At 34.2% G+C, this 17,919-nt stretch overlaps 1 protein-coding gene across 3 annotated transcripts in view; it reads left to right on the top strand.

Moving 5' to 3' along the window:
* The window catches only part of LOC121875168 (cell division cycle protein 27 homolog), a 107,807-nt gene extending 91,554 nt beyond the window's left edge, over positions 1-16,253 (top strand). For 2 of the 3 annotated variants that reach the window (XM_042379605.1, XM_042379604.1), the window contains exon 14: positions 13,085-16,253. In XM_042379605.1, coding sequence (XP_042235539.1) covers positions 13,085-13,191 — 107 coding nt within the window. In that variant the 3' untranslated portion in view covers positions 13,192-16,253. The remainder of the gene's footprint in view (positions 1-13,084) is intronic. The other variant, XM_042379607.1, reaches the window with a different exon arrangement.
* Positions 16,254-17,919: the final 1,666 nt, after the last annotated feature.

Genomic DNA, 17,919 nt, shown 5'->3' with positions numbered 1-17,919 from the left:
TAAATTAGTTAAGCTAAATCGAGATTAATAGCATTAATCTGCTCACACCTACAGAGACACTTCAGGCACATGATATGTACAATCAAAGACAAAAGTCATGTCCTGGTTTTTTCCGAAGATTAAATATAACTCGTGAAACCTTATGAGAGAGCCCGCACCACAAGGCAGAGCGCACCAAAAGTTTAGCCCTTCGGCATATGTTATCACCAAATTTCCCGACATGACTTTTGTCTTTCATTGTACATAGAAACATTATTCAAGGCTTAACTTAAACTAGGGGGTTCAGTGTTTGTCTTAAATTTTGTCTATAATATCCAAACTGTTTTCAAATTGATAGCTGCACTCTATTGACTTGCTCCTCCACACCACTACCTTTATGAGACTTTCGGCATGATGTCTTAAGCAGAGTACAGTCGGCCCTTAACATATCCGGGTTTACGTAACAGAGATACCCGTGGATGTTAAAAATCCGCAATATATGTGCTGCCTCCCCACCCCCAAAAAAAAAACCTGGTCCCCCCATGTTCTTATTTACATATATACTGCAATGGTAGTTCAAGTTTTTTTTTAAGACCAAATTATTTGGCAAAATTGAAATTGACCTCTAAGCGGGTAATAGTTTAGATTAGGTTGAAAAAATATTTACCAGCAACTACCAGTAAATAATGGAAAGCGATGTAGCACCACCAGCTGTGAAATTAATAGGGGTACAGTTGCCAGGGCAGATCTCTTCGTCATCATAGCAAGCCCAAAAGTAGCAAATACATGGTATGGTAGCCTGCACAGAATGATGTAAAACAACGTATTCATTTTATTAAGGATTTATTTATAGATACTGTACATAAATTTTTGTTCATTATTTAAACATCAATGCTGTTTTAATAAATTTGAAGCAAAAAACTTGATACGTATTTTCATTAAAATATTACATCACAAGTATATTTTACATAACTGTGACTGAATGAATATAGGTATTCTCAAATAAATATAAATATAATATTTTGCTGGAATAGCGTACATATTACAGTGGAAAAGCGAAAACAATAGCTTTTCTTTCGTTATTCAAGATTTTTACCGTAATCGCTTTTCGAATGGTTTCAGTTAAAAACTGTTATTGCCTCGTACTGTATTACAATAATAATTCTATCCTTTTCATTAGCCTTATAATCCTGGCTAGAAAACCGTTACGGCGATTACGGTAACATCTTTTTGAGCGAAAGAAAGAAAGTCATTGCTTTAAGTCCTGAATATCCCACTTTCACTGTGTCGTGCTTCATTTCAGCAAAATGTTACATTTCATATTTCTCAGAAATAAATGGTAGTTTGTTGAAGCGTAATGTACAATATTTAATATTAAAATGCAAAAATAGCTATAAAAACAATTAATACACCGTAATGTACTGGCTGGCATCTCCACTGCGTCCCTGCTCGGCGTCCCAGGTCACCGCCCTCCCAACTCGCTCCCTCCGCTCCTCCTCTGCCTCCTCCACCCCCTCCTGCCTCCTCCCGTCCACTACTGCAGAACAACGAGCACAAATGTTTGTGAATAAGTGCACCTCCACTTCTATGTACAGTACTGAACTGTACTGTGCTGTCATTTACAAACAACTATGGCAAGAAAAGCTATTAAAAAAAGAGATAAATATTTCACTTTACTCAGCGCAGTACCTATCCTCGGCGGCGACAGGGGCCAGGGGGGTCGCCAGACTCATCATCACTCCAATTCCATAATGGGTGGCGAAGTGGGGGCACAGCGGTGGATTCAGCTGCTTCTCACTGCCGCGGTGATTGATGGTGTTAAATCTCTCCTTCGGTGATCAAAGAACATGGTGATGGGGAGTTGTGGTCTCTTTCTTTCATTTCTTCCATGATGGAGGCGAAACGTCATCCATCCCTCGCATGAATTTCAGGGCCGCACCATGGAGGGGGTCCATACTATAGGCCAGGTTTTTCCAGTGCCTCAATATTCCTGGTCATCTCCCCAACTTCTCCACTCGTTATTTCTTGGTGCTCTTTCCTTTTGGCTACTCTTCCTTGCCTGGAGTCTACTAACTCTGTAGGTCCTCCTCAGTCTGGCTTCGATTATTAAATTGCTCTTCAATTAGCTCCCTAATCTCGTCCTCTGCCATGTCGGAAGCCTTCAGCAGCCACTTTCCTTGAAGCAGTGCCAGGGTCTTTCTGAATATTTTCATTAAAATCCATCAAAAATCATTTTCCTTGTCATCGTCTTAAGCACCAAAACAGCTCCTCCCAGTCTGCTCCTTGAACAGGGCTAGAAGTGCGTGTTTTCAAATCGTTTCAATTAAAAATGTTACAGCACATGTATATTTTACCTAAGCATGTGCCTGAATGAATATATTCTCCAGAAATAAATAGTAGTTTGCTGAAAGCATTGATGTATTTCAATGATATAAAATAGGATATAAAATACATGGCGAAAACAAAAGACTTTACTAACCTTCAATGTTCTTGAGATGTTACTCGTTTTTTAATAGTTTTAGTTAAAATACTGTTATATTACAATGATATATTCCTTTTTGTGCTTGATATACTACATTCGGAAATGTAATATTTTTTGCTGAAATGTCGTCGTATTACAGTGGAAGTGACAAAAAAGCAATGACTTTCGCTTTCTTTTCGTTCAAAAGATATTACATGTCGCTTTTGAATGGTTTTCAGTTAAAAAACTGTTGCATCACAAGTGAATCAGGGATAGAATATTGTGTAATGCAAAGTTTTAACTGAAAACCATTCAGCGATTGCAGTGTATCTTTTGGCAGTCATTGCTTTCATCGCTTTCCACTATATCCGTCGTCATTTCAGCAAAATATTACATTTCCATATTCTCCAGAAATAAATAGTAGTTTTTGCTGAAATATTAACTGTTCAATGTAAGTGGGATAAACTACATGAAACAAAAGACTTTACCTAGCCTTCGATATTTCAAGATATATTTACTTTCGTTTTTTTAGCAGTTTTAGGATTAAAAATACTTATATTAGTGATATTCTATTCATACTGTGTGATATAATACATTCCGCGGAAATGTAATATTTTTGCAACTACAATGCTGATGTCCTTTAAAGTAGTTACAAGCGAGACTGACTGAGTGAGGAAGCTATGCGTGTGTGTGTGGTGCGGGGAAGCGGTGTCCGTGTTGATTGCCCAGTTGAATAAGCGCGTTGATTTGAATATGCCAATGTACGAATATTCTCTGGCGGGAGCAATCGGCGTGTTACGTCCGTGTGTTATAAACCCATTATGTTAAGGCCGACTGTAGTAGTATTTTTTTTTTTCACGAAATACCCCAGGCACGATGCATTGCGACCCTGCAGGGCCCCTGGGGAAAAATAAAGAGTAAAAAAGAAATTAAAAATAGAAAAGAAAAAGACTACATTAATCAACACCATGAAGATGCCGGAAAACCAGTTTTTTTAAATGAGACATTGTATGAGTATGGAAACAGAAGAAGGCAGAGCATTCCACAGTTTGGCTGTGTGAGGAAAGAAAGGTGTACCTGTACTATAATGGGTTATTCAGATGCGACCGACATTCACAGATAAACGGTGGTACACAGGATGCCAAATCCACTGAAAGTTGCCCGTTAAAGTACCTGTAAAAGAGAGAGACTGAAGCAACATTGCGAGAAGGGAAAGGTTATCAACTAAAGGAGGAGAGTTCATAAGATGAAATGCCTTTGATTCCACCCTATCTAACAGTTGGACAGAAGAAGAGCCACATAGGAGAGCAGTACTCCCCAAGTTAGGGCCAAATGAAACCCTTATATATGAAGCAACTGCTCAGGTAAATGAATTCCGGCATCTGTTCAGCATTCCCAGGTTTTGGGAGGCAGCTTTAATGTTGTGGATGTTTGCGCTTCCATGACATAGATGAAATGATAATGCCTATTACAGTGGGGTATGCTATAATGAAGCGGATCCTACTACGAATATTCCTATAACGAACGGTTTACCTATAAAATTGAGAATGCCTATAAGCATAACTCCTACATGACATGATGAATCCGGACTATTTCGCCTGGCGATGAATATTGTTGTACCGCGACCCACAACAAGAGCCGCCAGGCGCCATCTTTGTCTCATTGTGTAGCCAGTGCACCACTGTTGTTGAAATTTTCGTCTTTTGATGTAGAAATTACGTTATTTGTATAACTATTTGTTATACAAGTATACAATAAATAAATGAGTCGTCCAAAGCGAGTGAGAAAGCTAATAACCCTTGAAACTAAGAAAGAAATTATAAGAAACGTGAGAATGGAAGAAGCATTACGAAACTTAGTGATGAACATGGGATGGCTAAATCGACTATATGCATGATTTTGAAGAATAAAGAGGAGTTAAAAAACTGTGCAAGTGGCTAAGGAATCTTTAGACTTAGCAAAGCAAAGTGTAATGTGATTGAAGAGATGGAAAATTTACTTTAGTGGATAAAGGAGAAAGAAATGGCAGGTGGTAACATTAGTGAAGCTATAATTTGTGAGAAGGCCAGACAATTGTTTGAGGACCTTAAAGCCAAGACTCCCAGTGGAAGTGATAGTGATGTGCCTGTGTTTAGGGTACCTGCATGCTGAATAACACTAGGGTAAGATAAAGCACCGTATTTTTACATTTTCCACAGAATTTTTCCAGTGTTAAGTGGTTGTATTTGGGGCCTGGAACTGATTAATCCTATATAAACTAATGCTATTAACTAACGAGGTTCTGGAACCAATTATTGTTATAGATACCCCACTGCACAAGTACACTGCAATACAGTGGTCCCTCGTTAACAATGGACCAAAGTGCAAACCTGTACCAGCATGTACTAAATGATTACGGTACTAAAATTGTTATGTCTATTGCAAATATTGGTTGTTTATACAGGTATTCAAATAAGTCACTATCTTACAAGAATCCCAGCAATGTAAGTTATATTCACCCAGGTCGTTTGGGTGGCAAATTATGAGAAGAGCTTAGTCACTCTTAAGTAATGATAAATAAACGCGCAGGCCTTCATCGCCAACTGTCAAATCATATCTCAAATAAATAAACAAACACCAGACACACTGTCACCTCACCTCCCGCTCTTCCTCTGCTCCCCCCTTCTTCCCATGCTTGCTGGCTGCCTCCCTCCTTGCCTCCCTCCTTGTGTTCCCAGACAAAAGATTGGTGATTTCTTTATGCTTTAAGGTGTTTAATTTATATAATATCTCAGACTAAAGTTAGGATAATATAATTTGCATTGCTGAAATCCTTGGAAGACAGAGATTAATTTGAATGTAAACGTCATATATTTTGCTCGAGATAAAAATTGTAGTACATTAGTGTACATACTGTAGTACATTTTAAAATATAAAGTTTTTCAACTGTATTTTTGGGTAGATTTACATAAATTTCTTCATTTATTTTCATCCATTTACATGCACACACCATACTAAAAGAAACGTAAAAGAAATAAATGACTTTAGTGCAAAGCTGAGAGCACATGTACTAATTTGATTACGGTACTAAAATTGTTATGTCTAGTGCTAATTATAGGTTGTTTATATTTAAATAAATCAACATCTTACAAGAACCCAGCAATGTAAATTATATTCACCAGGTCATTTCACTGGCTCATTATAAGAGAGAAGCTTAGTCACTTAAGAACTGATAAATATACATCAGTAAGACCTGGGCCTGTGCCAACTGTCAAACGACTACCTCCCCTCCCACGCCCTCCCCCACCCTCTCTCTCCCATCTGCTCAGCGTTGCTGGGAATCCTTGTAAAACAGTGAATAATTTTAATATAAACGTCATGTATTTTGCACAAGAGATAAAAATTAATCACCGTATCACATTACAATAGTGATTTAAGAGCAAATGTGTATATGTATCGTATATAGTATTCCACATACACGAAGTATAAATACAAAGTTTATGTGATTATCGGACAACGTCCATTTTAGTTAACGCCACGTTTCCAAGAACGATCTAGAGTTAACTCAAGATGACTGTATATATATATATATATATATATATATATATATATATATATATATATATATATATATATATATATATATATATATATATATATATATATATATATATATATATATATATATATATATATATAATACACCTACCTAGACCCCGACTTACGACGGGGTTAGGGACCAAATCAAGTCTTAAGTCCGACATGGTCGTAAGTCCGACAATAGATATAATTTTTTTTTTTTTTTTTTTTTTTTTTTTAAATAAAAATCTACAATGAAATACAGTACAGTAATAGTAATGAATAATGATGAATGGATACAGTACAGTGAAAGTAATAAATAATAAGGAATGGTTACAGTGTGACAGCACTTACCTTTAATGTAGTCAGCTGAATGCACATGGGGCCCCATAATTTTCTAATTATACATGGAGACTACATTAACTGGAAACGTTTCGGTATAGAAAATGCGTGTCATTTGAATTTTTTTTTTTTTTTTTTAATAAAAAATCTGCAGCGGTCGTAAGTCCACGTAGTTGTAAGTCGGGGTATATATATATATATATATATATATATATATATATATATATATATATATATATATATACATACATACATACATACACAGTAGTACCCCGAGTTACGCTGTCAATTGAACCCACAGGGTACCGCGGAAAGTGAAATCCGCGCAAAAGGGCCGGGCTTGTTCGTGGTGACGCCAGCATCGCAGCTGGCAGGCCCTTTGTTTTTACGCATCTGAACAGGAAAAGGAGGAATACTTTCTTGGGTGTCTTACGGCATTTTTGTGTCCCTATTCAACATGAGCAAGATAGCAAGTGATGGTAGTGCTGGTTCAAAAGCTAATAGAAAGTGTATAAACTTAGCCAAGAAACTAGATGTGTTAAAACTATATGAAAAAGGTGAGAGGTTTGTGGATATTACATGGAGCAAGCAATGAACATATTTTCTGAAGTGGATCCATTAACAGAACAAAGCATTAAAATTAACATTGACATGAAAAACGCAAACGACCTCTACAGCTTTATTATTCGAAGGCCTAAACCATCAACTTCAGCTACACCATCAAATTCAGCAGCATAAGCAGCTTTAACAACAACATCAGGTTCAGTAACAGCTTTATGGAAAGCTACAGCTTCAGCCAGTGTTGAACCTGATGACTTTGTCATCTGAGTAAAAACTTGCACAACTTCATTGGCTGTCCTTGGGTTTTAGACTTTACTACTATTGGTGAGTAGAATTTTTGTTTTATATTCGTAAGTATTATTTAAAACATATATGAACAGTAAATAAGTGTTGCTTTCATATTCATACCCCTGTATGTAGAGAAATGAAGATTTGTTTTCATATGTACGCACTTACATATGTTGTCGTTCCCAATCGTCTCGCTTTAGTTCTTTACCATTAGTGGTTAACTACTGCTATTGTTCCGTTCATTAACATTATGTAACATTACTTAAAACATACATACAGGTACAGTTTTACCCCGCCTAACGCGGTTTCACTTAACGCGTTTTCGCATATACGCGGTGCCTTGCCAAAGCTGAACTTTCACTTAACGCGGATTTTTTCCACATATACGTGGTGAGTGTCCGAGACGCTATTTTTAGATTTGCCCCACCCGCCACCCTGCCTGACTGCCTGTTTTAGCTCATAAAATTCATACAAATTACCAGGCCAGAATATAATTTACATTGCTGGAATTCTTATAATTTGGTGATCACTTTGAATATAAACATCATATATTTTGCTTTAAACTTACAATTTTTAGATAAAAATTTTTCTCTAGGTAACTATGGTATCTTTTGTGCAAAATATATTACATTTATATTCAAAATATTCCTGGTCTTACAAGGAATCCAGCAATGTCAATTATATTATCCTAACTTTAGTTTGAGGTATTATTTATTAAAATTTAGTGGTTATCCCACACATCTCCTTGGGACGGTTGGTGGGGGTGGGGGGGAGGGAGGGACCGACCGACCATCTGTTACCCCGTGAAGAATTATTTTTTTTTTTATTAACTGAAGATATTTGTTTTAGCTCATAAAATTCATACAAATTACCCGGTCAGAATATAATTTACATTGCTGGAATTCTTATAATTTGGTGATCATTTTGAATATAAACATCATAGATTTTGCTTTAAACTTACAATTTTTAGATAAAAATTTTTCTCAAGGTAACTATGGTATCTTTTGTGCAAAATATATGACATTTATATTCAAAATATTCCTGGTCTTACAAGGAATCCAGCAATGTCAATTATATTATCCTAACTTTAATCTGAGGTATTATTTAATACTAAATGTTAAAAACTCTGGAAGGGAGGATTGGTGGGGGGTGGGGGGGAGGGTTGGGACTGGGACTGACCGCGCCGTTGGAAGAGGGGGGGAGGCAAGGTGGGGTACTTTGATTGACAGATGGTGTCATGAAGATTATTTTTTTTTTATTAACTGAAGATATTTGTTTTAGCTCATAAAATTCATACAAATTACCCGGTCAGAATATAATTTACATTGCTGGAATTCTTATAATTTGGTGATCATTTTGAATATAAACATCATATATTTTGCTTTAAACTTACAATTTTTAGATAAAAATTTTTCTCTAGGTAACTATGTTATCTTTTGTCCAAAATATATGACATTTATATTCAAAATATTCCTGGTCTTACAAGGAATCCAGCAATGTCAATTATATTTTCCTAACTTTAGTTTGAGGTTATCCCACACATCTCCTTGGGAAGGTTGGTGGGGGGTGGGGGAGGAGGGACCGACCGACCATCTGTTAGCCGGCTGTGTAGTGTGAGAGGGGGAGGGAGTCGAGTCCATTATTTGAATGGACATTAACTTGGCGACTGTATTTCTCTATTTCTCTTAAGTATTAATTGTGTGCATGTACCATCATAAAATTAAGATGTTATTTTTACTACAACATAGGTATGTGCCTTCAAAAAGTGGAGTTTGGGGGTCGGGCCGGTTTCTATTGGAATTAATCCCATATGTTCTGTTGTTCACTTAACGCGGATTTCACTTAACGCGGGACCCTCTGGGTTCAATTGACCGCGTTAAGTGGGGTACAACTGTATTCATTTTTTTACATTAAGTTCACTACAGCTACAACCAAGGGTCTTATTTTCTTCAGTTTCTTATGTAGAACCACCGTCACTCACGAAAACAATGCCATCTTGTCTCCTCTTGTGTTTTAATATTTTACGTATTATTCATGAATTGCATTGTTAATTTCACATATATAAACATAAATTCAATCAAACACAAATTCAGTTAATAAAGGATAATGAATCTTTTGTACATATTCTTAAGATAAATAACTATGTTTCCTTGAGTGAGCACGTATACATTGGCGTTCCACTATCAGTCTCACTTTTTTCTTTAATATCATTTGTTATTTCTTCTGTACATTAAATAACATTAATTAAAACAAATATTTTTTACATTAATATTACTACAACAACAACCAGGGTCTTATTTTCTTCAGTTTCAGGTGGATAACTGAATTATGGGTGTAAACACTGACAACAATGCCTTCTCTTATCCTCTTGTGTGTTATAATATTTTACGTATTATTAATGAATTTTATTGTTCATTTCACATATATAAAGATTAATTCAATCAAATACATATTCAGTAATAAACAATAATGAATCTTTTGTACATATTCATAATAAGATAAATGATACTGTTTCCTTAAATGCACATGTATATTTTGGCATTCCCAATCCATCTCACTTTTTTCTTTGCCATTAGTGGTTAGCTACCTCTATTGTTCAATTTATTAACATTAAATAACATTACTTAAAACATATATATTCATTTTTTTTTACATTAATCTTACTACAGTTACAACCAGGGTCTTATTTTCTTCAGTACAGTGGGGTATGCTATAACGAATCTAATTGGTTTTAGAACCTTATTCGTTCGTTATAGGATTAATCCGTTCCAGGCCCCCAAATACAACCACTTAACACTGAAAAATATAATATAAAATTGTAAAAATTGTAAAAAAGTGCATACATATGCATCTAAACCCCTGAAATAAAGAATATCATTAATACTTGTAATGAAAAAACAATAAATTAGTAAAAAAAAAAAATATTTTTTTTTTTTTTAAATAATGTTCGTTGTAGGAGTTTCGTTCGTTATAGCATTGTCAATTTTATAGGTAAAACCGTTCGTTATAGGAATATTCGTAGTAGGATCCGTTCGTTATAGCACACCCCACTGTATCTTATGTAAAACCATCATCCCGGACTCCCGGCTGTAAACACTAACGAAAACAATGGCATCCCATCTCCTCTTGTGTGACCATATTATTATTTTTTTGTATTGTATAGGGTGCATTCAGAAACATTATTTAAAGAATATAGTTTGCATTTTCATTGAATTTATTGTTTGGGGGGAAAAGAGGGTAAAAAGCCACACACAAGATATGAAAAGGTCACACTTGGGAATGCATCTCATTATTATTGTTTTTTTAATGGTAATTAGTGATTCACGATACGATGATTCACCTTAAACTGCAATATTGGAGGACACATTCCCATTGTTATTCAAGACTTTACTGCACTGTACATTTATCTCAAAGTATTATGCAACATTTAGTATCATCTGGAGTAGTAGTACACATATATATATATATATATATATATATATATATATATATATATATATATATATATATATATATATATATATATATATATATATATATATATATATATATATATATATATATATATATATATATATATATATATATATATATATATATATATATATATATATATATATATATATATACAATATATATAAATAAATATATATATATATATATATATATATATATATATATATATATATATATATATATATATATACAGTGGGGTATGCTATAACGAATCTAATTGGTTCTAGAACCTTGTTCGTTATAGCATTCGTTCGTTATAGGATTAATCTGTTCCAGGCCCCCAAATACAACCACATAACACTGAAAAATATAATATAAAATTGAAAAAATTGTAAAAAAGTGCATAAATATGCATCTAAACCCCTGAAATAAAGAATATCATTAATACTTGTAATAAAAAAAAACCAATTAATTAGTAAAAAAAAAATTCGTTGGAGTTTCGTTCGTTATAGCATTCTCAATTTTATAGGTAAAACCGTTCATTATAGGAATATTCGTAGTAGAATCCATTCGTTATAGCATACCCCACTGTGTGTATATATATATATATATATATATATATATATATATATATATATATATATATATATATATATATATATATATATATATATATATATATATATATATGTGTATATATATATATATATATATATATATGTGTATATATATTTTTATATATATATATATATATATATGTATATATATATATATATGTATATATATGTATATATATGCTGATAACCACAAGGAAAGAAGAAAACACGAAGTTCCCAAGCGCTTTCGTGTAATTCACATCTTCAGGGGTGAGTACAGACTAAAGAGTAGTACAAAACAAGGTGTATATATACAGAGGAGGGTGAGACCAGGTCCACAATGGTCAGGAATTAGGTAATGACCCTACTAATCTTTAAATAGCACGGCAACGGTCGGTAGTCAGGTCAGAGGGTAAGGTGACCCAACCTTCTCACCTGGTTACAAATCTTCTTAATTACAAAATTGTCCAGTTTGTACATGCCATTACTCAAATTCATGTTGAATGCTTTGGTATGTTTAATGAGACTAGATTCTATGATGTTCCTACTATCAATTGAATTACAAGGTAATATTGAGGAGGCATTATCCCAGTCAATGCAATGCTTGTTATCCCTCAAATGAACAAACAGAGCATTGGATTCCTGGCCTGTCCTAACACTATATTTATGTTGTTTAAGTCTAGTTACAAGATCTTTACCTGTCTGACCTTGTAGAACTTAAGTGTTTTTCTTCTTCCCTTGTGGTTATATATATATATATATATATATATATATATATATATATATATATATATATATATATATATATAAATATATATATATATATATATATATATATATATATATATATATATATATATATATATATATATATATATATAGCCCCCCCCCAAAAAAATTCGCGGATTTTTATTTCACCGTCCTCTATTATTCGTGTATGACACTCTGGATGTACCCAAGAATGTCTGTGGGTAGTTCTAAAGTTGCCAGCATTTATGCAGCTGGGACGGAGCCATTCGTTCTGGAGACAGTAATTTCCTTTACCTGTATTGTAAATATGTGTGTACACGCATGCACACGCACATACACACACACATGCATATTTACAATACAGGTAAAATGGCATTGTCCCTAAAGAACAACACATAAGGAGATTATACATTTCTTTGTGCTGAAATTTTCCTCCCCGGTCTGCAAAGGTCATTCATGGATTTTGCAATTCGCGGTCATTCTGAGAACCTAACCCCCAATAATTTGGGGGGGGGCCTGTATAATTACAGTATATACGTAATTTACAGTGGCATTGAAAAACAAATATGATAAGGGAGGGAAGTAGTTCAACATGGGTTATATTAAGATGGAACAAGAGGACAGAGCTGTCAGGATTATGCCTAGTTGTCAAATATATTTATTGCAATGTTAATTTCTATCTCTACATGATAATTTGGGATACGACGGTTTTGGTGGTACAATAAGAGCAAGTATATAAAGTAGGTATTACAAAAAACATTAATACTTAGACAATATATATTTTTTAAGAGATGATTTAAAGGAAGGGAGCGTAGTCTTTGCCCGGATGGGTGGGGGTAAGTTGTTCCACACCTTCACACCGTGATATTTTATGGAGGTCTAGGACTGAGAGGAGCGCATGGGGAATGGTCTTAGTATTTCTTGGTGCCTTAAATTGTATCTCTGATTATTCCGGAACTAGAAGTAATTGTTGTCAAGCAAGTGATTGACGAATTTGTAAACAAATAGGGCACAGCAGTAGGTGTTAATACTCTCTCTCTCTCCGTAGATTTATAGAACTTTGTAGTAATGTGAGTGTGTATTTATATTACAGGTAGTGAAGGCAGCTCCCTCGCTCCTGCTGAGTCTTCACAAGAATCCCTCATCTTAGAGCCCCAACAAATGCCCAATATGGAGAGTTTGAGTGATGACAGCTTATAATAGTGGTGTTCATAGGCATCAAAATTTCTGATACCAGAGAACGTTTTATAAGATATGTTGAACAGTTTTGTTATGTAAGTAATAGCACCCGAAGGGAAATGAAAGTTGCAACATTTTGAGATGTACATGACTGGTTAAACAATATAAATTTCACATAAGGGAATCAAATAAAAATTACATACGTGTATATATGACAAGGAATAAGTGATAACTCCTGAACCCCCTCCAACCCAGTGATAAAGATCTGCATATCAGTGTATTGTGCATAGCTGATGCCTTGTAAGGAAAACATGATTTGGCTGACCCAAATCTGCTCAGTTATTGGAAGAGGATGAAGGCCATCCTTAACCTTGGGGTGGAGTATACAGGAAGTAAGAAAACATTTCAATGCTAAATCAAGACTCATATTGAACCATAGATAAGTAAAGATAACCATTGTACCGTATGTTGAAATTGGGAGGGAATTAATGTATGAGATGGTGACTGAATTAATAAGACATGTTAAGGATGATTGATAATTGGTCTTGACACGATTTCAGTCCCAGAATATACGGTACACACAAAATATGGTGTGTCAGGTTTTATAGTCTGGCCTTCATTTATCTTTAATTTCTTGGCTTCATAGGTGTTCCGACTATATATGTAGTTACAACTTGACAGTGAAATATAAACTTTCTTGCTAAGATTTTTCAAAAAACTTGTTCACTGTAACTGTATGTTATTCTTCCTCTTCAAATTTCATTTAAAGACCAAATAATACATATGTGCATAATAAAAAATGGTCTATAACTTGTACCTAGTGAGACAAAGAATGTGTTGTGTTTACTAATTTCAAAATTGGTTCATTTATAACTCAGTAATGCATGGGAACTAGTAAGATCTTGCATTTATCCTCTGGAACAGTTTGATGGGGACCACAGGTTAATATGCTCTGTAGTAGTTCCATGGTTGGGATTGGGTACCAGCTGCTGGAAGATTGGGAGCAGCATAATACTTCATCATAATCTGTTCAGATGTGGTCACTTGCCATCGTGTGCCAAGACAATTCCGTACCGAGAGTTACCAGCTTGCTCGAGAGAAAATTTGTAGATGATGTTGTGTAAATTTTTTATTTATATACAGTAAATATATAAATATATATATTTTAATTAGTTATTTGTTAATACCAGATTCTAGTCTTAGGCTACTGTTATGAAAAAAAAGAAACTCGCAACAGTTTTCCCATAAAAGAATACTAATTGATGCATGCAGAACATTTTGATATTGTCCTTATGCTTTGTTTCCATGCTTGCCAAGTAAGTGGCTTCCCATGTTAAGAATGTTGACAGTTAAAGCAAGCATGTAATATAAATAAGTAATTAAATAAATAAATAAAGCATCAAACCAATACCAATGTATGATCTGAGTGCTTGGGTTATGTGCTGTAAGAGAAGTAGTGTACACCCTAGTGAATGTACACCCTCAGTTGTGTGTACACCCTCATTTGCGTCAACACCCTTGGTGTGTGTACAGTACACCCTCGGTGTGTGTCCCCTACAACCTCAGTGTGTGTCCTGTACACCCACAGTGTGTGTCCTGTACACCCTCAGTGTGTGTACTGTTCACCCTCAGTAGTGTACTGTGCACCCTCATTTGTGTGAACACCCTCAGTTGTGTGTACACCCACAGTTGTATGTACACCCTCAAAGCTAAGGTACCTATTCAGAGACCATCTTAACAGTACAGTTCCTTTGCACTGAGAATGGGTCAAGCAGAACCAATATAGTTGCAAAAGTTAAATACAATAGTTGTCAAAATTGGGATTTGTTAGTTATATCCCCAGGAGTTTCATGTGAATGATAGATTCTTTGAGGTAGATACTACATGTCTTACCTGGCCATGTTGCATATTTACCTAATCATGAATTAAACACTGATTTCTGGTCAAGTCGTATCTATTGAGAGGATCCTTATCTCTAGTGCAAGGCTCATGTACATACATTGGAGAGAACGTGCAGCTTCCAGTGTGTCAGTGTTAATGTGTGCTGCTAATGCTGTACATATACATAGTATATTTGTATATTTGACACTTTGAATGCAGTGCATGTTTGAAGACTAATTACTGTAGTATTGTAAAATGTTGGGGAATATGCTGTAAGTCACTGTTTGAAACTTTCTGTAGAAAAAAACATTTATTTTGACCTTCAAAATTTTAAGAAAATTTTATCTTGTGTTCATTTTTCAGTACTGCAAACTATTGTATACAATACTGCAAGAATTATTGTGACATAATGAGTACAGTATCCTGTATTAGGAGTAAAGTTGTGTATTTATGTATAATATAAAAAATAAACATTTATTATACCTAGGAAGTAAATAGAACATTCAGTCTTAATAGTCACAATACAAAATTTTAAATATACAGTAAAACTTAAACTACTTACAAGTGGGGTTACCCAAAAACCTGAGTGTTTAGTGTACATTGGTTGTTTTTTCCAACAATCATAACAGGCTGTCCTGTGCAGAACCTTCCCCAAGCATTTTGACCACTGACCATTTCTGCACCTTCAAGTATATTAATGGCAATGATTATAGTTGTAGCTAGAATACAGTGCCAGGCACCAGAGGTTACCACTCTTGAGCAATGGCTGCATTCACTAATCTTTTTGGCTGTGCCAAAGGCCTCTATATATATATATATATATATATATATATATATATATATATATATATATATATATATATATATATATATATATATATATATATATATATATATATATATATATATATATATATATATATATATATATATATATATATATATATATATATATATATATATATATATACAGTATATATATATTAGTTAGTATATTGTGTTGAAGGGCATTAAGAGTCTTGCATGTGCATTTATCATTAGTTAAGTGTTACATGATATTTAGGAATGAACATGGCATAGTTCTTTCTAAGAAATACAGTATCTAAAATTTGTGCAATACTTAATCTTAAAGTGTATACTGTACTGGTCCAACCATTGGTGTCAAATAAGTTTCTTCATATAAAATATACTTATAAAAATTCGGAGCTTTATCATGGTACACGCCATAATCCTTGTAGGAGTATGAAACAAATATAGTACAGTATACTGTACCACACTTCATGCAGAGTTCAGCATGTACAGTAGTAGTTACTTCATTTTTACAGACAACTTGTGAATCTTGAAGTTTGATCTTTTGATATGCTTAAAGGGAAATGGTATATTTAAATACTTTATAAAGAATATTTTAAAGAAAAGGCCACCACAAACTTCTTGGTACAGTATATCTGAAAGATATCAAGGTAACTGGAAAAAATTACATGGACTTAGTATCACTACAGTTCATTTGAGTTGTATTGTTTCTTCATACATAAATACAGATCGTCAGTCTCAAGCTTTTATACGGTGAGCTTCTTCACTTGTACTGTTTGAGCTTTTCTAGTGAAGTAACAACATCCTGGTGGTAGTAGTTTACTAGCAAGTGAAATTTATACCATAAACTGGTGTGGATATATTTGAGGCATGTACGACCAGAGTGGACAAAGCGCCACTAAAGTCAAAATAGAGATTTATTCATAAATGGATAGGGAAGCCACCTTTGGAAATGTCAATGAGGTCAATTTTGCTATTAAGTAAAACTACTCGTGCATCACTACATGTGGGGGTGGCAGGCAGCAGGTCTCACTGAGAGGAAAGTGCCAGAGATCCATTTTTTTTCCTGGCACTTTGTGTACTCTGGTTGTATGTGCCCCATTTAATATACTCTGAATTTCCACGAAAAAGAAAATCTTAACCAAATTCCAATTACACATACACTAGTTAATCTACATTATCAATAGCTCCTATACAAGTGCTGTAAATTTCTGTTACATGTTCATTTTTATACAAAGATTATTTACACTTAGTTAAAGCTCAAGTTTCTTTAATTGAATTTAGTGTTGGTTATTGTGTTAGGATATACATAATCTTATTGTTATTTTCCAGTGCTTGACAAATACTGCAGCTGTGATCTATTTCTAGTTCTTAGATGGAAGCTTGTGACGATTGTTGCCGTGGAGTAAATAAGAATGTCTCAAACATTTTTCCTATATTCTTCACAGAGTATTAGGTATGAGGAACTTAAGACCTAGTTAATATATGTCATGTGAATTGTTGCTCATCGCAAGTCTTTAATTGTTGCTAATTTAGTTTGTTCATGATGGATGTACGTATAGGCAAAACAAAATGAGTACTGTAAGCTTTTCTCAAAAACTGGTAGGGGTGTAGTTTTACAAGATGAAGGGCTTTTCTACTTAAATGATACATATCAAGGGGTTTTTTTTATGTTAACACATTGATACATTACATTTCTGCATAGTGTTTATCAATGAATATTTAATGGCTTTACCTTAAAACGATCGTAACCAATTTATTTTTTTCTCTATAAATACTGTATATCTGCAGGATTTTCAAGTTTAATTATGATTCTCAAAGTTAACTCAGAAAAATGATTTTTAGAGACGAGATAAAGATTGAGCAATACCTACAAGTAAATTGGCCTAGTGGAGTAGTTATTTATTTTAAACTACTGTACAGTCAGGGTTAAAAGTTAGTGTGAAGCAGTGTAATTTATTTACCGGAATGGGTCTCTGCGCTTACTTACCCTGACTGGTGCGAGTGTGCTGTTTTGTCTCATTTACGGTCGATACTGTTTCACAAGGAATTTAGACT

This window comes from Homarus americanus, unplaced genomic scaffold, assembly GCF_018991925.1.
Source record: "Homarus americanus isolate GMGI-L3 unplaced genomic scaffold, GMGI_Hamer_2.0 scaffold36970, whole genome shotgun sequence".
Classification (NCBI taxonomy): domain Eukaryota; kingdom Metazoa; phylum Arthropoda; class Malacostraca; order Decapoda; family Nephropidae; genus Homarus; species Homarus americanus.
Note: the sequence above shows the minus strand (reverse complement) of the source record. Positions and strands in the feature narration are given on the sequence as shown.